Source organism: Polyergus mexicanus, unplaced genomic scaffold (assembly GCF_030449975.1).
Source record: "Polyergus mexicanus isolate NDT 795.1 unplaced genomic scaffold, iyPolMexi1.0 SCAF_6, whole genome shotgun sequence".
In the NCBI taxonomy this organism is placed as follows: domain Eukaryota; kingdom Metazoa; phylum Arthropoda; class Insecta; order Hymenoptera; family Formicidae; genus Polyergus; species Polyergus mexicanus.
Window position 1 is genome coordinate 6736014 of NW_027223326.1, and position 19613 is coordinate 6755626.

The 19613-nt window shown below is 37.9% G+C and overlaps 3 protein-coding genes across 5 annotated transcripts; 1 reads left to right on the forward strand and 2 right to left on the reverse strand.

The window, feature by feature from the left end:
- The first annotated feature begins 2194 nt into the window (after positions 1-2194).
- LOC138933900 (transmembrane protein 59-like) lies at positions 2195-7344 on the forward strand. Of its 2 annotated transcripts, none has more exons than XM_070297073.1 (5): positions 2195-2716; positions 2790-2904; positions 3133-3416; positions 3499-3832; positions 6674-7344. In XM_070297073.1, coding segments are annotated over exons 1-5 (870 nt in total). In that variant the 5' UTR covers positions 2195-2581; the 3' UTR covers positions 6676-7344. The 2 variants fall into 2 exon arrangements, with proteins under 2 accessions (XP_070153174.1, XP_070153173.1); XM_070297072.1 differs by lacking the exon at positions 6674-7344 and adding an exon at positions 4123-5912.
- Positions 5752-12013, reverse strand: Lint-o (L(3)mbt interactor in ovarian somatic cells). 2 transcript variants are annotated; one of them, XM_070297069.1, is made up of 6 exons: positions 11600-12013; positions 7994-9548; positions 7605-7815; positions 7414-7523; positions 6936-7319; positions 5752-6807 (listed from the first exon to the last, which is right to left on the reverse strand). In XM_070297069.1, the coding sequence occupies exons 2-6, from the start codon at positions 9416-9418 to the stop codon at positions 6661-6663; spliced, it is 2277 nt and encodes a 758-aa protein (XP_070153170.1). In that variant the 5' UTR covers positions 9419-9548; positions 11600-12013; the 3' UTR covers positions 5752-6660. The 2 variants fall into 2 exon arrangements, with proteins under 2 accessions (XP_070153170.1, XP_070153172.1); XM_070297071.1 differs by lacking the exon at positions 11600-12013 and adding an exon at positions 10779-11159.
- Positions 12014-13503: 1490 nt separating this feature from the next.
- On the reverse strand, positions 13504-18365 carry LOC138933881 (putative leucine-rich repeat-containing protein DDB_G0290503). The gene is made up of 9 exons (XM_070297021.1): positions 18045-18365; positions 16565-17907; positions 16294-16384; positions 15189-16147; positions 14915-15101; positions 14668-14814; positions 14208-14511; positions 13814-14075; positions 13504-13730 (listed from the first exon to the last, which is right to left on the reverse strand). Exons 2-9 carry the CDS (start codon positions 17852-17854, stop codon positions 13668-13670), a joined length of 3303 nt encoding a protein of 1100 aa, XP_070153122.1. The 5' UTR covers positions 17855-17907; positions 18045-18365; the 3' UTR covers positions 13504-13667.
- Between the last annotated feature and the right edge of the window lie 1248 nt (positions 18366-19613).

The following is a 19613-nucleotide window of genomic DNA, read 5'->3' on the forward strand; positions in this document are numbered from 1 at the left end:
ACCAACCATAGACATAGTATATCTAGACCGAGAGTGTTGAGGAGTGAGGGCCAACGTGCACGTAGAAAAGAACATACTCTGTTTCGTGCCCCTTGCGCTCTCTCTCTCTCTCTCTCTCATTCGTATGTAGCGTAACGAGAGAGTACGCTACGTGCGAGCGAGAGAGAACGCAAGGAGCACGAAACAGAGTATGTCCTTTTCTACGTGCATCTTTATGCCCGTATCAGACTACGCATTGAAAATTGAAGATTAAAGATTGGAATTTGACTAATCAGAACAAAAGGAACTAAAATTTCATTATTCTGATTGGTCAAATGTCAATCTTGAATCTTCAGTCTCAATCTTCAATGCGTAGTCTGATACGGGCTTACCAGGTCGTTTTAAATTATTGACATTTTAATTCCTTTATTTATTTTTAAGCACAATTGCGATTATTTATATTCAAGATTAATCGTTAACGCATAGCAATTTATTCGTCATTATTATAAAAGAAAATTGGCGAGTTATCTGTTTTACATATAAAGTGTTTTACATATTGATATTTTAACAACACATATCCAAAAAGACGTCCAAAGGATATCCTCTAGATATTTACACCCTCAGGAAGTTTACACCCTCAGGAAGTTTACACCCTCAGGATGTTTACACCCTCAGGAAGTTTACACCCTCAGAATGTTTACACCCTGGGGATGTTTACATCCTCGGGATCTTTGCACCATCAGAATGTTTACATCCTATAAGTGTTTACATTATTTGAAAAGTTTACATCCTTTGGATGTTTTACATATCCTCTATTGGTCACCTAAATTCTTTCTTTTTCACAATTAAAAACGCATTAGAATAGCCAATTAGGAGCGAATGCAGTATCCCATACAGCACCGAAAGATTGCAAAAACGTTGCATAGATCTTACATTGAAACATTGTAATATTGCATAGAAGTTGCGAAATGTTTCTGCAACGTTACTGCAAGCCTGCGGCAACGTGTTGAAATGTCCGCCCTCAGAAATATTTCAATGTAAGACTACAGTAATGTTACGGTGCAATGTATTTGTAATATTTAAATATATTGCTACAAATATGCAAAACGCTTCAAATTTAATACATAAACTTTGAGAACATATAAAAACATCCAAGAGAGATAAGAAAAAAGATTGTGAATTTACGCAATTACAACGAGTTTTTTTCTCGTCTCTCTTGGATGTATTTATATATTCTCCAAGTTCATCTATTAAATTTGAAGCATTTTGCATATTAAAAAATTATTATCAAATTTTTGCTTTTATATAAAAATGGGAACTATTAAACAATTTTCTGTTATCTAATTAACATCGCTATTTTATAAATTATTTACAAGTTTAAGAAATTGATAATGATTAAATAATTTAATTCATAAAAATTAAAATTTTATTTATATAAATATTAAACTCCATATCTTAAGTAGACAATAAACGGATAATTTTAACTTTTTTCTGATAATTATTTGTCCGATTTCTGAACACTGAATTCAATATCTGAATTTCCTGTGTTGGGATTGTATCAGACAAATTAATCTGATAAAAATAGTTATTATACCTTTAATATTACTAATCGCTTTTTGCAAGCTTTATATAACCATCGTGATTAAAACTTAAATACAGGATAGATAACGCAACGCGCGCCGCATAGTGGTAAACGAACGAAGTAGCGATTATCAAAAACTGTCTTTTGTAATGTTTTTGAAATGTTGCTGTAACATTCTCATAAAATATTACAATTCCATATTCCAATAATGTCTCAACAATAATTTCATTGCAACTTGCAAGATTGTAACATTGCTGCAATGTAATTGCAATGTATAATTCTGTGCTGTATGGGATAGGGCGCAATTAATTTTATTAAAGAATAAAAGACATATGTAAATAATAAAAGTCGCGAACGGTCGTTTCGGTCTTTTTTTCAGACCATCTTTAGCGCAGACAAAAAAAAACTTTCTTTCTCAAACATTTTTATTTTTCTCTGAATTTACTCTCAGACAGCAAGAGTGTCGTATAAAAAAATAGTAATGGCTCTCACATAATAGATATTCCATTTACACGTAATATATCTCTGTGGGCTTCCGTATCGGTGAATTTTATCTTGCAATTTTTTTTTTTTTTTTTTTTTTTTTTTTTTTTTTTTTTTTAAATCAAAGCTCGTTCATTCAAATACCATTTCGCGATCCAGCTATTCCATTGGTCGGCTCATTTGACATCAGCGCGCGTGAATCTGTAGTAGCTACCACTGTAATCGAATCGATTATTCGTTCGCCTGTCAATTTCTGCAGTCAGGATCGAATCCGCGAATCTGACGGATTACTTTGATAACACTCGGTATATCGAAACAATCGCGTCATCGATGGTAAGGATAAACGCGAGTTTAATTATTGTAAACTTCCGGAAATTATCGATATCAAATGGAAAGAAAGCGTGGCGGGGGAGATCGATGAGTGAAGCTTAGTATCGTGTTTATTGCGAGCTTCCTATCATTCGCCTCTTCGAGAGGCGAAACGTCAAAAAGGAAAGGAGCTGAAACTCGGGGAAACTACCCACGGTTGTTGTAAAGATGAAGAGAGGAGGCATGGAAATTGTAGCGTTGTTGGTGTTATCGGTCGTAAAATTGACTCGCGGGGATACAATTTACAGTCGCGAGGATCCCTGCATCAGTTTGTGCGAAAAGACATCTACTAGTTTCTCAAACGTACGTGTTAGTTACTCTCGTTGATTCTACATTGTCATACCTATTTATCTCTGTTATATATATATATTTTTAGAACATTTATGTAAAGTCCTGCTGTCAACGAGGCTGCAGATTCTTTAATCTGGTTGACTTGCATTCTGGATGGGAACCGAATAGTTTGAATGGCACCAGGGATGCTTGCGAGGCTTGTGCGTAAATCTATGTGATTGTTTTATCTTTTATTTTGCGTAAATTTTCGAAAATATAGTAAAATGCAGGAACGTTTTAAGTTATAAATTATATTTATGTACATATAATTAAAAAGAATTTGTTTATTCTTTTTATATCAAATTGCTTTTGTCCACACATGTAACTTATTATAAAGAGGGAGAATGTTATTCAAACATTTCACAAAATTGCTTTCGCATTGTTTGTAGCATGCATTGAGGCTTACACAAACCTGCAAAATCGTTATGCCTGTGGTACTGGTTGTGATTTGATGGCCAAGCAACGAGTTACAGACTTGTTGTCTCTGTTTTCTATCGCTATATGCGTCGAAGAAGGCATAGACTCCAATGTTTTATTAATGTCACCCGACATGCCGGAGAATGATATATTAACCGATCCTGGATTACGCAAAGAGCTTCTTCCTGGATGGTGGGATACCAATGGTTTCAAATTGCCGCAAACCTATGTTAAAACTGTACCAATGGACACTGGTGTAAGTATAACATCTTCTTTAATTCCTTAATGCTATACGCTTTGATATAAACACATAAATTTTATAATTTGTGAAATCGCAGACTGTGGATTATGCTTTGTCCTCTGATTATTCCGGTGAAACCGAGCAAGCGTCTACACCTGGGTCTGACTGGTTTCATTGCGCATTAAAGCAGATAAAAGTACCTTATTGGGTCATTGAAGTACCTCCTTATTGGCTTTTCGCTTCCATCATAGCGATAGTCATAATGGTGTTCATATTGGGACTTTGTCTATCGACAGGCGATGCCCCAACAACGTCTCGCAAAGATATGCTAATCGATGTGTCTAGTTCACCCAAAGTTGCATTGTACATACCAGATGAAGCCCCATTGTACAAAGATCCGCCACCTAAATACGAACATTCGTCCAGTCACTGTGAGTTTTAAAAACTAGCTTTCGATGTTATTTAAATCACAACATTTGGATAAAGATTTTACGCGAGACGCGATTATATCACGTTTCGAAAGCCTTAGTATTAATATAACAATGCAATGATATCAATTACTGTGGATATTTTAAGTTTATGAGCAATTGCATATTGAAAATTTAAATTGCGTTTCACAGTAATACCATAAAGAAATCAAATTATTTATTTGCTAGTTTTTTTATATATATAAAATTGACACTTATATTTATCAATATATGTATATAACATGAAATAACAGATATGAGATGACAGAAAAAAACTGAAGAAAAAGATAAGCTTATTTGGTAATATAAAATTTCTGAACTTGTCGAAAAATTTATGTTGATAATTATATTACAAACTCTCTTTCTTATATATTCATTTTCGACGTGTATATGTATATATCGAGCATGATACTTTCAACATAAAAAATAAAACATTTTCATCATTTTTAAATGCAATAATTTAAATATTTATAATATAATTTAAATATTAATTAAAATATTTATATATGTATATATTTAAACACACAAATATATTATACAACGAACAAGTTCAAATTCGCGAAAGAAATAAACTTAAAACTTTTTCAATGACAATATAAGTACATAATCAAAACGTCATTTGATTTTGTCGCTCTTATTATTTTGCGGCAAATCACAACCCAAGAATCGAATCAATGATAGTACAATACACAAAATTATGGAAATAGCTAAAGAATTTATACACATTATGATATATTAGAAAATTTTTCCACACACAAAAATCTGTCTATATATTCTGAAAGGTATATAAACATTTTATATTATATAACATTTTATATTATATATTATACAATATATAAACATTCATGTCAATGTCAGTCTCTTTTTTTTTTACCGCGTGAGGAAAAGATCGAAATTTCCTATACTAAAGATTTCAATTTCTGCTGGATAGATTAGAATCGTTTTCATTTTCCTTTTTTTTATACGGCATGTTATTTTGCCGTTTGAAATGTATCGCACATAGAGCATCAGCAACATTGTATTTTGTACTTATGCAAAATATACATGAGAATTATTATAGTTATCTTTGCGGATTACGATATATACAAGTCATTGAGTATATATATATATATATATATATATATATATATATATATATATATATATTTTATATATACACGCATTTCGCACGAATCTTTTCAGAGTTTTTATAAAACGTCCTATCATATATGTTAGTTAGAACTTGTTTATAGGATATGTAAGGCAATATATTGTATATATCTATAATATATTCGCGTAATTTTAATATTTGATTTAAATTTCTTATTAATCTTCATCATCAAAGAGACACACGAGACAGTAAATTATATTATTGATAGGCATTTTATATTATTTGCAGTACTCGTTATAAAACTCTTTATATGTTCTATTGTAACTATATTTATATTGTTTATTCTTATGGAGCACAAGGCGAATAGCAATAAATAATAAACAGTTTTTATCTTTCTTTAGATAGGACGGTCGCGAGACACGTGTAAGAATAATATGTTAAAATCTTTATGCATAACTTTGTAGTGTTGCGATACAGTTTTGAAAATTTCAAATCTTGTAAAAATTTACATGTGATCTAGAAATATATAACGTATATGTATTGTACAAAAAGTAAATAATTCAAGTTCCTGTTCGCAAGACTTTTATATATTCTTGAATTAAATCTTATTGTTATTTATATATCAAGTATAGAAAGTAAGATTTTATGTGTTTTTTTTCTTCTGATGCGGTTTGTTAAGAGTAGTTAAAGCATTCCTATATATATATCCATGTGTGTTTAAAAAAGTCTAGGAGTAGGTGTTATAGAAAATCCTGAATGTTATAATGTATTACAATATATTTATAAATATCAAAATATTTATTGCGTAATAGAAAAGTACATGTAAAACCAAAGTCATGTTCCTTGAGAGTAGACTATCTTATACTACATATTCTACAAATAAATATGTGTTATTCCCATATATGTAAACCAGAAAATAAAATATAAGTTTGTTATGTGACACAAAATCGTGTAAAATCATCAGTCAGCAATTTCTCTCCTTCTTCGTTTTACATGTCCAACTGTTTTCATTCGAACGAACAACATCTAGAATTCTCAATACAGACGTAAATTTAACATTAACAAGTAACAGTTCGGAGATAGAAAATATCTGTTCCTTTTTTATAAAACACCGCGCATGAAAAAGGCGGAATGTATGTACATTAATTATATATAATCGCGCGTGTACATACATCTACAAACATCGACACTGACTTGGCTTGTGATAGATCATTCGTGTGAGATCTTTAGCAATATATCTCGCATGTACAAATGTGGACCGTGTCTAGAAGTAGTTATGTCGCGATCTTAATCTGTAAGAAGGCTTAATTTGTACAATATAAATCACATGTACAATGCCGTGAAGATCGATTTTATGCTCATCTATGTTATTGCCAATAGAATTTGTGATCGTCTCTATGTACTTTAGTAGCATGTATATCGGCATATCTCTTCAATGCGGAACTCAACAATAAACGAAGCCCGCTTTAGCTGCATTATTAAGAACGCGAATCGGCATGAGATATCCTCAATATTCGCAAGAGAGATCTTTAGCAATATATCACACATTTAATTCATATATACAATGTAGATTGCGCCTAGAAACTAGAAAATTATCGCAACTTTAATCTATCAGATTTAATCGTATAAAGTACAAATTAAATCTTTTAAATTATAGATCGCATACAACATAATAAATCGATTTTATACAAGATCGTCTGTATTATTGCCAATAGAGTTCGGGATCATCTCTGCGAAATTGAAGCTTCAACACGTGTCGATAAATCTTCAAGGCGGGACCTAATAGTAAATTAAGTCCGCATAATACATCTTTTCGACTCATCATTAAAAGCGCATGGCCGTCTATTTCCTGAAATACAAACGTAAACGATATATATATATATATATACATATATGATAAATGGCAACAAATGTGAGCGAGCACCGAGATGATTATGTGAACAAGATGTTACACTCACTTGACATGAATTTACTTACCTGCTGCCGAAAGACTTCAGCTTCTTTGGGAAACAATCTAGCGAAATATTGGTACACTTGTTCAGAGGTCCAACACCTTGCGTCAGGAATATTCGGATCGATGGGACCTTTGGGGCCATCTTCCTCCATTTGATCGCAAGAACCCCTGGTAGGAGACACTTGCGGGCTCAAAACCGGTGGCAAGATTGGCGCATTGGACGGGCTATCCGGCCTGCTGTTTCCATTTAGCAAATTAGCGTTTTGGCTGTCGTTCATTTTGCACTGTTGCTTTTGCGCGCATTCATTGCAGTACCATTTGGAACTCGATTTTGATATTGTGACACGTGACGTGTGACAGAAATAATGATAAGCATCGTCGCAACTAAAACAAGTCACTAGAGGCCCCTAAAGTAAAAAAAAAAAAAAATAATAATAATAAAATAAAAATTGATTGTATAAAGTATTGTATGAAATAGAGAACTATGTACTGAAAACTTACAGCGTCAGATGTTTCACAACATACGGTACAAGTTTTACAGCGCTCGCATTGCCAATTACTATTAACCTTTTGAAGCATCTCCTCTGGACTGTAAATGCAACTCGGATGTGCTGTAAGTGTAACATAATGATATAAATATTGATATAAAAATAAAAATTGAGACGAAAATAATTTTTGTTCAAGAACTTCACCTCGTACTGTACAGTCCCTACAAGCTACCAGAGCTTCCTGTTTTTCCTTGGCACAAAGACTACACTGCCTGCACGGTCCATCTTTGACATTCGTCTTGGTAGAATCCTGAGACTCTTGCAACATGGAATTTTTGTTGTGGCTACCTGGCTGTCTACCACGTTTGCGTTTCACCAGATTGTTGTCGGAAGGATCGAATACTTTTCTAGCTCTCTAAAATGCAAAAGCAAACGTAAAGATGATCGATTTGACAAATTGTTCGTTCGTACGATTTATTTTTCTGACTTTATAGACACTTTAGGCAGACGTCTGTATATAAAAAGACAAAATATTTACAAAATGCATCCTCATAATCGCAATACAGATTGCACCGAACACTTTCGCCTTTTACCTTCCTCCTCGCGCTACGAAATCCACCGGTGTTTACGTTGGACGGAGTCGGGGACGTGTTGGTCGACGAACTCCTACCGGCGTCCTCGTCCTCGCGATCCTCGCTCGAACGCCGGCCGGTCTCCTCTCGCTTCTCCCGCTCCTCCTTACTCGGTTGATAGTCCTCGAACTTGATCTCGATATCTATCCGATCGTCCGTCCTCGCGAAGAGACGCTGCTTGCGCTCTGCCTTGGCGGCTCTTTTAAGGTTAGCCGCCGGTTTTTGAACGTCGTCGCTGCCCCCCCTCGGCACCTCCTTCACAACATCATTTTCCACGAACGTCGTCGACGACACCGCTACCTCCGGCGTGCCGCCCAGCTGTTTGCTGTCATCGCCGTTACATGACAGCTCGACAGACGGCGCGGTACCACCGCCATGCTCGGCGTCCTTCTTATTATCCACGATATCATATCCATCCTCCTTCTTCATGCAATCCCGTTGATCCAGTTTCGGGCTGTGACTGGCCTGTCGCGAGGATGATCGCGACGATCCCGACGTCGTGTCGCTCAAGTTATCCGTCTCGTTGAATTCGTAAAGCTCCGCTGCCGCGGACGATGTCGTCGTCGTCGTCGTCGTCGTCGTTGTTGTTATCGTCGTCGTTAAACCATTGGTGCTGGCGTTGGTGCTGCTAACGATGCCATTGCTGACGGTGCCGTTACTCTGCGTCGTTGCCTTACCGACGCGTCGTTGCGTCGTCGCGTTGCCGTTCTCCAGGGCGCAGGTAACGGAGGAGGAGGATGATGATGATGATGAGGAGGAGGACGAAGATGAGGAGGAGGAGGAGGAGGACGGCTGTAAATCGCCGCCGCCGTTGCGTCGTGACGGAGTCGCCGCGTCCGTCATGTCGGACGTCGCCACCAGCGAGTAATTGCCGTTGGACAGGCGCGCGAGATTGCCGCTGGCGACCTCACGGCCGAGAAACTCCTCGACGACCCGGCGCGAGGTCGGGCTCGAGACCCCGTCGAGCAGCTGCTCGATCAGACGCCCGGCCGGTACGCCCTGATCGAGATAATCGGGCTCCTCGACGACGAGCTCGGCAACCGCGCTCGACACCATGCTAGAGTTGAGTTTCTCCTTGAGAAAGCCCTCCGGGCGATTCTTGAACAGCTGTAGGCGCGACCACTTCTTCGCGTTGCGATAGCTCGTATTGCCCTTGTAATCAACCTGGATAACCTTCTCCACCTCGATCAGCCGATGAAGATCGGCGATCGTGTCGCGCGCGTCCACCGCGAAATTACGCAGAAGATAATTGCAGATACGATCGGCATCGGGGCGGGCTTTACGTCGACGCAGCTGATCGATCGCCTCCAGTATGTGCTCCTCGTGCGTGATCTGCGCCGCTGCTGCTGCTGCCTGCACCACCGGGTGCTGTTGCATCTTTGTCATCTGTATCGATATGCAGGGGCGCGACACTCTCTCTCTCTCTCTCTCTTTTTCTTCTGCGAAGAAATTCAGCCGGTCGCCAACCGCAGATGGATGACGATGATCCACCAGGCTCTCTCTCTCTCTTTCGTCCCTTAAAAAATGAAGCGTACTTTTTATACCTTTTCCGACAAACGCCAAACACGTTCCGATGACGATTCACGCGCCGGACGATCTCCTCTCTTCCCGTCAACGCGCGCGCTCTCGCGTCTGTGTGCGCGGCGCCGGTCGTTTCGCACACCAGATGCCGAGAGCAAAATTTAAATTTCGCGTCGCGCGTGCACGCACGATATTATTCTCGATATCGTTGCCGGGGAAAAATATGTCACAGGATGCGAGGGAACGGCGTTATCGAACGGCTGGCTTGTCGCGAACCTAATACTCTTTCCTCCTCTCGCGTCGTCGCGAGAATCGCGCGGATCATCTGTTCCGTCTCTCTCTCTCTCTCTCTCTATCTTCGTCGCTCTCGCTCCGACGACGGTCGCGCTCTATCGAACTCGTTCTTTGGCGCGCGCGTACGTACGTACACCTATCTATACGTATCGCGCGCGCGATAAATCCGATCCTCGTTTCGCGACGCACGTCCGTTCCATTCGTCCGGGAAGAAGGTAAAAGAATCCGAGATGGGCGAATGATGATCGAGAGAGCCGCGAGTCGATCGCGGCAATTATATGGCGTCTCCCTCGCGCCAAATATCTCGCGTCGAAGCGACCCCTTTTAATTGAGACGCGCGTTAACCGTGCGCGATCATTACCCGATAAGGACGATCGTCGATGCTTAGGTCTTCACGCTTCCGAGAAAAGTTTTCAAAATCGCGCCGCGCTCTTATCGCACGCTTCCGCGAATTTCGACGATTGTAAAACACTCACCCGTGACGACAGAGGCGAGAGTATACGCGTAAGGACACGCGCGCGCGCTCGATGACAATTCTCGGAGTAGCGGATCGAAAACTGCGATGCGAGCGCGTTTCACACCCTCCATCCGCGTTCGGCGAAAGAATCACCGCGATGAGACACCCCGCGCGCACGGAAAGAACTCTCTAGGCGCGCGGTCGGCGAGAATCGAGTTTGCCTGCCAATCGCGCGTGTTACCTTATTCCCGGCTCGTCCGGCGAGCGAACGGTCCGCGGACCGATCGGTCAATTCTTCCGCGCTCGTAAACAATGGCCACGGGGGCACGTCCGCCGGTATATACGCCGCGTTATCGTGTCCGAACGCACGCGATTTCATTTGTATCGTACGTCCCCCGTCACGGGATAGGATCGCGATGTGTTTATTTTTCTCCGAGTCGATGAAACGCGCTTTTTTCACGCGCCTATACTTACCTACGTGCCGAAAGCGCGTAATAAGTGCGCACACCTCCTCCTCCTCCTCCTCCTCCCTCGGTCCGCGCCAAGTGGAACGCGGACGAGACGAGCGATTTGGGGGGGGGGGGGGGGGCACGTGACGCGAATTTTACGGATGACGACGTCGCCTCGTCGATTGGAAGCCGACGGGTTTCGGATTCCGTCGCGAGGAAGGTATCCCGGGGGGAGGAAAAAAAAAAAGACGTCCGAGGAGAGAACACACACACGCGCGCGCGCGCGGCGGGGAGGGAGAGCGGCCGAACCTAACCTCGAACGAACCTCGCACGGCCGCGGCGACTGTGCGAATACCAGTGTGAATACGTCGGCAGCGGATAGACGCTCGCGCGCGCGCGGCGCTGCCGCGACGCGTCGCCAACGTCAGTGCCTGCGCGCGCATGCGCTCCCGCGCCTGTGTGGGTGAGCGCGCGCGCGTCGATGATGTAGCGTCCGCGTACGTGTGTGCCGGCGCGGTACTCCTCGTCAGCTGCTCGCTGCTCTCGCGTGCGCCGCGTTCCGCTGTCACACGGATCGACATCGTCGATATCGATGCTGGCGGAGTATCATCGACGCAACCATCCGCTCGCGCGAGACTGATCGATTGATTCGCGATAAAGCGGATGAGCGTCGATGGACGCTCGCGCGCGACGATATACCTTTCTCGGACGGACCTCGCTCTCGCGTCTATCTTGTCTTTTTTATCCGAAAAGATCGGACAATGGGAAGAGACGAGGCGATTTGTAACAATTGAAATCGCGTTCTCTGTCTTCGGGTGACGCAAAGCAGCGGATTGTCAAACTTACGGATGACGCGTGTCGTCCTTGTCGTTCGCCTTTTACGCGCGTGTCAACCCCCTTTTTACACGCGACACGCGTAAAATCGGGATCCGGGAGGTGTCTTCGTGGGGAAGATAACGCTTCTCATCCGTTTCTCTCGTTTTCTCGAATGGCTTCTGGCGCGCCGATAACTCGATGACGACACTTCTGCTCGACGTAGAGAAACGGCGCAGCAACCTAATCGCACGAAACTAGCTAATCGAAATGATGAAAATACAAATCTGTGGAAGGTATACGGGATGTCCACGTCTCGTTCGTCGATCGTCGGATATTCGTTTGATCGGATTTCGATGCGCGCGCGTTGTCAGCCGTACGATTTTCCCGATTAAAAACAAACGGATCCAACACCGGCCGCGACTGAATACGATATGGAGAGACCGCGCCAAGATGGCACACGCAACGCGCACTTTTTGTACCGGCGACAGGGCCGGCCGCAAGTTACATGGGTGCCCGACGCCAACGTTTTAACGCTGACTCCCTCGCGCCTCCTCCTCCTCCCAAACATATGCGATTTTACATAGCCACCCCCTCGTTACGATGAGGTGTAATATCCTTCAAATTAGGTCTGATCTATACAAGAGTTTCTTGAGGAAGACAACAATTGAAAACCTATTTCTGTACATGTATTTCTTCTAAAAATTTGGGAAAATTAATTTTTTTATATTGAAAAAATATTGTAAATTTATATATATATAAAATTTGAAAAAATTCTCTATATTATGTATAAAATTATAAAATTAAAATTTGAAAAGATTCTCAAAATTATATATATATATATATAATTTGAGAAAAATTCATTAAATTATGTATATATATATATATATAAAATTTGGAAAAATTCTCTAAATTTACAATATTTTCCCAAATTCTTTTGAAGAAAATTTGTAAAAATATATGCACGATTTATAGGAGACTTTGCGATCCAATCTTGGTCAATCCTTATCACCGCAGAAAATTACAACACTGCTATTTTCCGTTTCCGGTCAAACAATTTGTCGCGTAGTCTGCTGTGCGATTGTACGCATGCGTACAAAACATGTTGGGTTGGCGCATGCTTGGAAATATCCCATGATCTGAGAACATTTTTTCATTTTCATTAGTCACAGACGAATCTTCGACAATTTTTCATACTGCGCATGACGAATGTTTTCATTTTTGTGAATATTCCATTTAGAGTCCTATATATAATCAGAGAAGCGACATCGCTATCCCCTCCATGCTTCCCATGATCGCCATGTTGGTCCCGCAGCTTTCCATGTGTAATCTAAAATGTCTTAAAAATGTCTCAGAGATATTCAAAATGTTTTTTTTTTTTTTTTTTTTAGAAAATAACATTACAAATATACTTTTTTCTCACTTACGGTACGCCGGTTGCGATTAGTTTGCACGTAGGATTTACTCTCTCTCTACGTAGGGTTCACTTAACGACCGCAACGCTTGCGAGCATTATCTGTCTTTGTTTAACTTTCGGTGAACAACAAAGATGAAATGATACGTGAGCGTCGCGGTCGTTAAATGAAATGGGCCCGTAGCGGTCAGCCAATCAGCAAGCGGAACGCCATTGTCGCTTCTTTGATTATATAGGACTCTAATTCCATTTTTCTTTTCTTTCTTTTTTTATTTAGGATGCACGCGTGAATTTTTCTGAACATTGTAGACATGTAATTGGGAAGGGAAAAAGGGGCGGCAAAATTTTCAAGTCAATTTTCAAAATTTTTCGCAGCAAATGATGTGAAAAAAATTCGCGTTACCATTATTCGAATCGATTTTACTCGATAAATTCGAACAGGAATGTTTATTACATCCTAACAAGATTATTTCAAGATTCATAAATATGATTGATTGATAAATATGATATTTTCGTACATAATCTCGCATGTATTTTATTATAAAACATATAAATATTTCGAAAACATATATATATATATGAAAGAAAAGAAGACTGCATCTTTCTTTCCATGATTTCTATGAAGGAATCTTTAAGGATTAATATCACGGTAGTACAATCGTTCCAATTCTCACGTTGCATCACTATCTAAGCATAATTGTTTTCCTTGTCGATAGGATCACCGGTACCGTGCTGTTTAAGTTTAGAGATCTGCGTATAACATAATTGCAAAATAAGTTAATTCGACAAGGCGATTTTTTTTATATATTTGTATCAGCAAAATATATACATACCAAATTAAGCGGCTTCACTTTTGCAGTGATTCTATTTTCTTTCAACGGACTCTGTTGCACCTTTTCGGCACTCTTTTTCTGATAGACAGGAGAGTATCGCTGACGATCCATTATTAAACTCCTATTTAAACGTTGCGGGGATCGTTGATGGCTTACATGGTTGAACGATAAATTGTGTCTTGGTGGCGTTGAAAACTTCGGGATACCAAACACCTCCGCTTTAGGTGTTGTACATTTCTTCGGAGTTGGCAATTTGGATGGCCTAAAATATAAACAAATGTTATTGCCGCAAAAATGTTATGTATTAGTTTTTTCTCTTTTTTTCTTCTGTTTTTAATAAATTATCTCTCTTGTAAAATGTAGCTCGCGTTGTTCTAAAAGTATTAATGCTTACTTCTTGGGACTGTCTTTCCGTTCACCACTGCCGCTCGTATTTATATATGCAGTCACCGGTGAAATGTCACAGGAAAGGTTACGTTTTTTATTAGCGGACGTCAACTTCGCTTTCGAAGCCTTGCTGTTTTGATCGTCTGGTGTCGACGAAGCTATCGGTTGGGATCTCGCAGATTTCTTAGCCATATATTTATCGTCCATTGAATTGGGAGTGCTGCTGACTATTTTACGGCAAGGAGTAGTTTTATCGGATTTAGGCGGCGTAATAGTTTGAGAGGATGGTGTCGTTTGTTTACCGATTAATGCTATATTGTAATAAAAATTTAAGAAATTTGAAATTATATTATCAATTAATATATTGATTTTAGATAGTTATTGTTACTTATCTTTATAATAACAATTATAAATATTCAATTCAGTGACTGAGCTTTTTTAAATTTTTGTTAACAAATTAAACATACTTCCTTTCTTCTGCATATTGTCTACAGGATGCACCGCTTTCATAGGACCTCTCTTATTGACCACATCTGTCCTTTTTTTAAACTTATTTTTAACATCGCTTATAGCAATGAATTTCTCCTTTTTTTTAGTGCCAGACTGTACCTCCACTAAAATATTCATGCATATAATAAAAAATTTTGATCGTCTTCATTTTAAATAAAGTATTATTTAATGACAATGCACACAATATATATCTACACAAATTACCTTTTTCCATGTTACATGCTTCTGGAACTACAACTTTTGTATTTGCTAAATTACCAACTAGTCCAGAATCGCTTGAAAAACGTTTTTTGCGATCTTCAAATTCGGATGTACTGCTATATTTATGTATTTGCGTATTTGATGTCCTTTTGGGCGATGAACGCATCACGGATATACTTCTTCTAGCCGTCTTCTCGAGCAGGTACATGTAAAATATGATGAGATATAAATAACATAAATAATTAAAATTATAAAAAATTGTAAAAAATTTATTCACTTTAGATTGTCTGTCGAAGCTTCGTCTATGCTTCGCTTTTGTCGAATGCGCGTTACGATCAGATTCTGAAGTCTTTTTTGGTGTTATTTGTTGAATATTATGCATTTTATTACTGTCCGGTATTTCATTTTCAATTTTATAATTATTTGATGCAACATTTAAAGCTTTTCCTATACATTTAAGTAACTGTATTGTCGTAGCATCTTCAACTTGACCGTTCAACAATTTTCCAAGATTCATCAGTAATTCTATTGCTAGTTTTTCATCTGATTGATTATCTTTCTCTTTAGCATAATTTGTGTATACCTCTTTAGGTGAATTTGTAATATTCAGATGATTATCATCATTATTTTCATGAGATGAAGGCTTAAGTGATAAGTTCTCGCTACTGTTAATTGTAGCCTGTGATGTATTTTCCAATTTACAATTTATATCCGAGGACAACTTTTCATCACTACGGATCTCTTCTTTGAACGATATTTTTTCGCTTTCTACTTCGCTTTTATCGATATTTACAACTTCAGATTTTTCAATATCAGACGATATTTTCTGAGGACTTCGCAACTCGTTTGATAGGTTGAGACAAGTTACTAATAATTCTGTATTATTTTTACAGTTAGTATCTATAACATTCTCCAAATTATCAAGTAATTTATTGACTTCTGAATTATTTTCTACTTTAATCAATTTTCTAAGATCTGTTAATAATGATGCTACAATTGTCTGCTTTACGCAGTCAATGAATTGTGGCTCAATTTCTTTTAAAGAATTTTCATCTATCTTATCGATATTTGAAAGAGATTGCTCTTTATCATTGTTTTTAAAGCATTGTTTTGAGCTTTTTTCTGGCGAAATAGGTAATTCAATCAAATTATCTACTACAAGATCATCCTCAAACGCTGGTAATAATTCTGACATCCATAGAGTATTATTTGAAACTAAATCATCATCGACACTAGCTGAAAAAAAAAAGAAAATAATGAAAAACATATTAAATAAGGAGAATATAATGAGAAAAGTATTAAACATTTAAATTAGCTGCAAGTTATTTTTGTAAAATTACAAATTATACAGTATAATGTAAACTACTTAATAAAATACTTACATCCAGAATCTGTTCTTTGCGCTAATTCCTCAAAAGTCTTTGAAAGCATCTTGGCCTCATTCATTATTGACTTGTTGACTTTATCTGTATCCTGTAATCAATTTTTATTCCTTATACATTATGATAGCTTGGAAATAAATTAATTATCTCTAAAATTATTCATCTATATTTAATTTTTTAAATATACTATAAATAAAATAAATCAAATTCTGAAATATTTTTGTAAGATAATTTTAAACATGCCAATTATGCGAGGATAAATATATCTTACAGCAAATACAGATTCCAAAGAAGTAACGGAGCTTGAGCTTTTATTACGTTCTTTACTGGAATTTTCTTCCGGTAAGAACACATCGACATCTATTAATTTATCATTTGTGATTTGTTTTTCTTCTTTCGTGAAATTAGATTCAGCTTTTATTTTATTTGAAATACTAATCGTCCCATTCATAGTACATTTTAATTTTTCAAGTCTTTCTGCTAGATCTGATAAATTGTACTGCTTTGATTTCATTTCCAGAGAATTTTCAGATGTATTTATGTTTTCTTGACTCGCTTTTAATGAATTACTATCCAAGAAAGCATGATTCATAGTATCAAGTGACAATACTGACGATGATATTGATATAGAACTTAATTTTGCTATAGACGAGACATTTGATAAAGTAGAAAATATAGATTGTTCATTATATTTGCTCTCCAAAAAACCTTTATCTAGAAAAGATGGAACGATGTTATAATCATTTTGTAAAATTTTCTTCTCATCATCTGTTACAGATTGCGATCTCCTATTTAAACATGATAATGTTGTTGGTGATCTTCCAGCTCCTTGCGACAAGGAACGCCATTTAAGATTGTTACTTGGAAGGAGAATAAATTCTTTGTACAATGTATCCTTCTCTGGGAAAAATGATGTATTATCATCCTTTTTAGACTTAGGAACTGTTTCTAATAACGTGTCATTCATCGCAGACTGATTTAAAATCGACAACTCCAGCGATTCTGGATTAGTAACAACTATTTTATCATTTTGTTTAGGCACAAAGATATTTTCATCATTATTTTTATAAAATGAAGATTCAACTGTCATGTTATTATCACAGACATCGGCGTTTCTCACATCAAGATTGTCAATTTCTTTCCTTTCTTCAAACTTCTTGTCTCCAACGAACATATCCAATTTATCTTCGAGCAAAGACCCATCCAATGTCTTGTTTCTCGTCTTGAAATACCTCTTCTTACTTCTCGGAGTAAAATCGTCCGCAAAGTTCACAGATCGCGCTCTCAGGTCTACGTTTCCTTTCGTCTTGGACTTTAGAGCTCGTTGTAACATCACTTCGAAGGGATCGTCCTTCTTGCTGACATATTCGACAGTCTCGTGCAACACTCTATCAAATGGATTGTTACCATCGCTCTCGTTTCGTTTCTCCGTTATCATCAACGAGTCTGTCTTGCCGTTGGATTCGATACTTTTGGGCGCCGGTATCAAAGGAGATGCCAGTCTCTTCGGATCCAGTGATCCCTTTGCGTCCGGACTATTTAAATCTATCAAATCACACATTCTCCGATTCGTCCCCCTCGACCGGTTGAGAATCCTTCGGTGTTTACAATATCCTAAGGACAAAAAAAAAAGCTCTGTGTATGCCAATTCAAATGTATTGGGGGAGGAGGAGGAGGAGGGGGAGGGGGGAAGCTATTGAATAAAATCATCGTGTATCTTTGCATTCTACTCGTGTATTCGATTAATTTACCTCAGGTTACCTCGTAGTTCAGGGTTCGAACATCACAGTTCGCGTTGAGGACAATACTCTCTCTGTGATTATTGTATGTACGATTTGTAAGTTACGGGATGTTATATACCGGGCAACACGATTCGCGCGAACACTTTTTACGGTTATACACAACCTTTTAAAATCCACACTTCCACACAACGGAACCATCGATCGAACGCACTCTGTCGAGCGGTTTCAACAGATTTCGGAAGTGACGCTTTCGAAAGCGATGGCGGCATCTTTCAATTCAAAAGTGGTGATTTCGAATCGACATTATGAAAACTAGTGAATAATTATACTGAGTAAGTCATGCAAGTCATAGGATCACGTTATAATTAGACACATTCAATATACAGAGTGTTCCAGATCAGGTCAATGAAACTTCAGGATCTTATAACCCAGACAGCACAAGGATGTCCTTAGGACGTCCAAAGGGCATCCAGGACATACATGTAGGATATCCTCAGGATATCCCATTGTAATCCTCAGATCTCCTCTGGATGTCCTGAGGAAGAGTAAATGATAGCCGTATATTAACCTCTGGAGAATCCAGGGAGATCCTGTGGAACATCCTAAGGATTTTTATAGGATATGTTAAGGATATTTTTCGTATGTTTCAAGGAGCAAATTTTAAAATTTCAATATAAATTAAAATTATGTTTTGTTATTTACTGCCAATATTAAAAATGTAATATTAAAAATAGTTCACCGTTCTTTAATATTTGAGGCTTTCGTGCTGTACATGAATATTTTAGGTTTGGCTCCCGGGTTTGAGTTGTGTAATATTTTCTAAACAATCCAATATCTGAATTTCCAATGTTGGGATTGCATCAGAAATTGAACTGATAGAAAATAATTACATTTGTAATTTCCTGTCAGTTGCTCTTTGTAAGTTTTATATAATTCTCATGACCAAATCTCAAATACGAGTTCGCGTGTCGCATAGCGGTAAACAAACGAACTAGCGATTGAATACTCTATTGTTTGTAAAGTTTTTGGAATGTTGCGAATAGTAACATTTCTCATAAAATATTAAATAAATAATAATTTTGGATATATGAAAATGTGCGCATCAAATTCAATTATTAATATTAAATGAAATTAATGTTAACAATTAATTGCACATGTATATGTCCTCTGGAAATCCAATATAATAGACAGGGCAGATATATCCTACAGACATCCAGGGGTTATCCAGTGGACATTTATAGGACATTAATACTTATTATAATACTTAAGATTTCTAAATTATATTAAATAGCCGACACAACTAAAAATAATTATGTATGCATATTAAATTTTTATAAATATATTTATAATAATATATCTTAAAACATCCTACAAATGTCCTGAACCGTCCTGGACATATTCAGGATGATCCTGAGGATGTTTTGTGCTGTCTGGGAAGAGATTGAATTTGGAGCAAAAAAGTTTCAATAAACATAGGCCTAGAAACGCTTCGTTAAAAAGTTATAGCTAATAAACTTCGAAAAATCATGTTTCTTTGATGATTTTTAAAAATAAGTTAAAAAAATCCTTCATTCATTT

Coding starts and splice junctions, on each gene's coding strand:
- LOC138933900 (XM_070297072.1), top strand. CDS start 2,582: ATGAAGAGAGGAGGCATGGAAATTGTAGCGTTGTTGGTGTTATCGGTC. Junction 2,717..2,789: donor CATCTACTAGTTTCTCAAAC/GTACGTGTTAGT, acceptor ATATATTTTTAG/AACATTTATGTAAAGTCCTG. Junction 2,905..3,132: donor CAGGGATGCTTGCGAGGCTT/GTGCGTAAATCT, acceptor CATTGTTTGTAG/CATGCATTGAGGCTTACACA.
- Lint-o (XM_070297069.1), bottom strand. CDS start 9,418: ATGACAAAGATGCAACAGCACCCGGTGGTGCAGGCAGCAGCAGCAGCG. Junction 7,524..7,604: donor TAGGGACTGTACAGTACGAG/GTGAAGTTCTTG, acceptor TTACACTTACAG/CACATCCGAGTTGCATTTAC. Junction 7,320..7,413: donor GTTGTGAAACATCTGACGCT/GTAAGTTTTCAG, acceptor TTTTTACTTTAG/GGGCCTCTAGTGACTTGTTT.
- LOC138933881 (XM_070297021.1), bottom strand. CDS start 17,854: ATGTGTGATTTGATAGATTTAAATAGTCCGGACGCAAAGGGATCACTG. Junction 16,148..16,293: donor GCAAAGAACAGATTCTGGAT/GTAAGTATTTTA, acceptor TTTTTTTTTCAG/CTAGTGTCGATGATGATTTA. Junction 14,512..14,667: donor CAATATGCAGAAGAAAGGAA/GTATGTTTAATT, acceptor ATTACAATATAG/CATTAATCGGTAAACAAACG.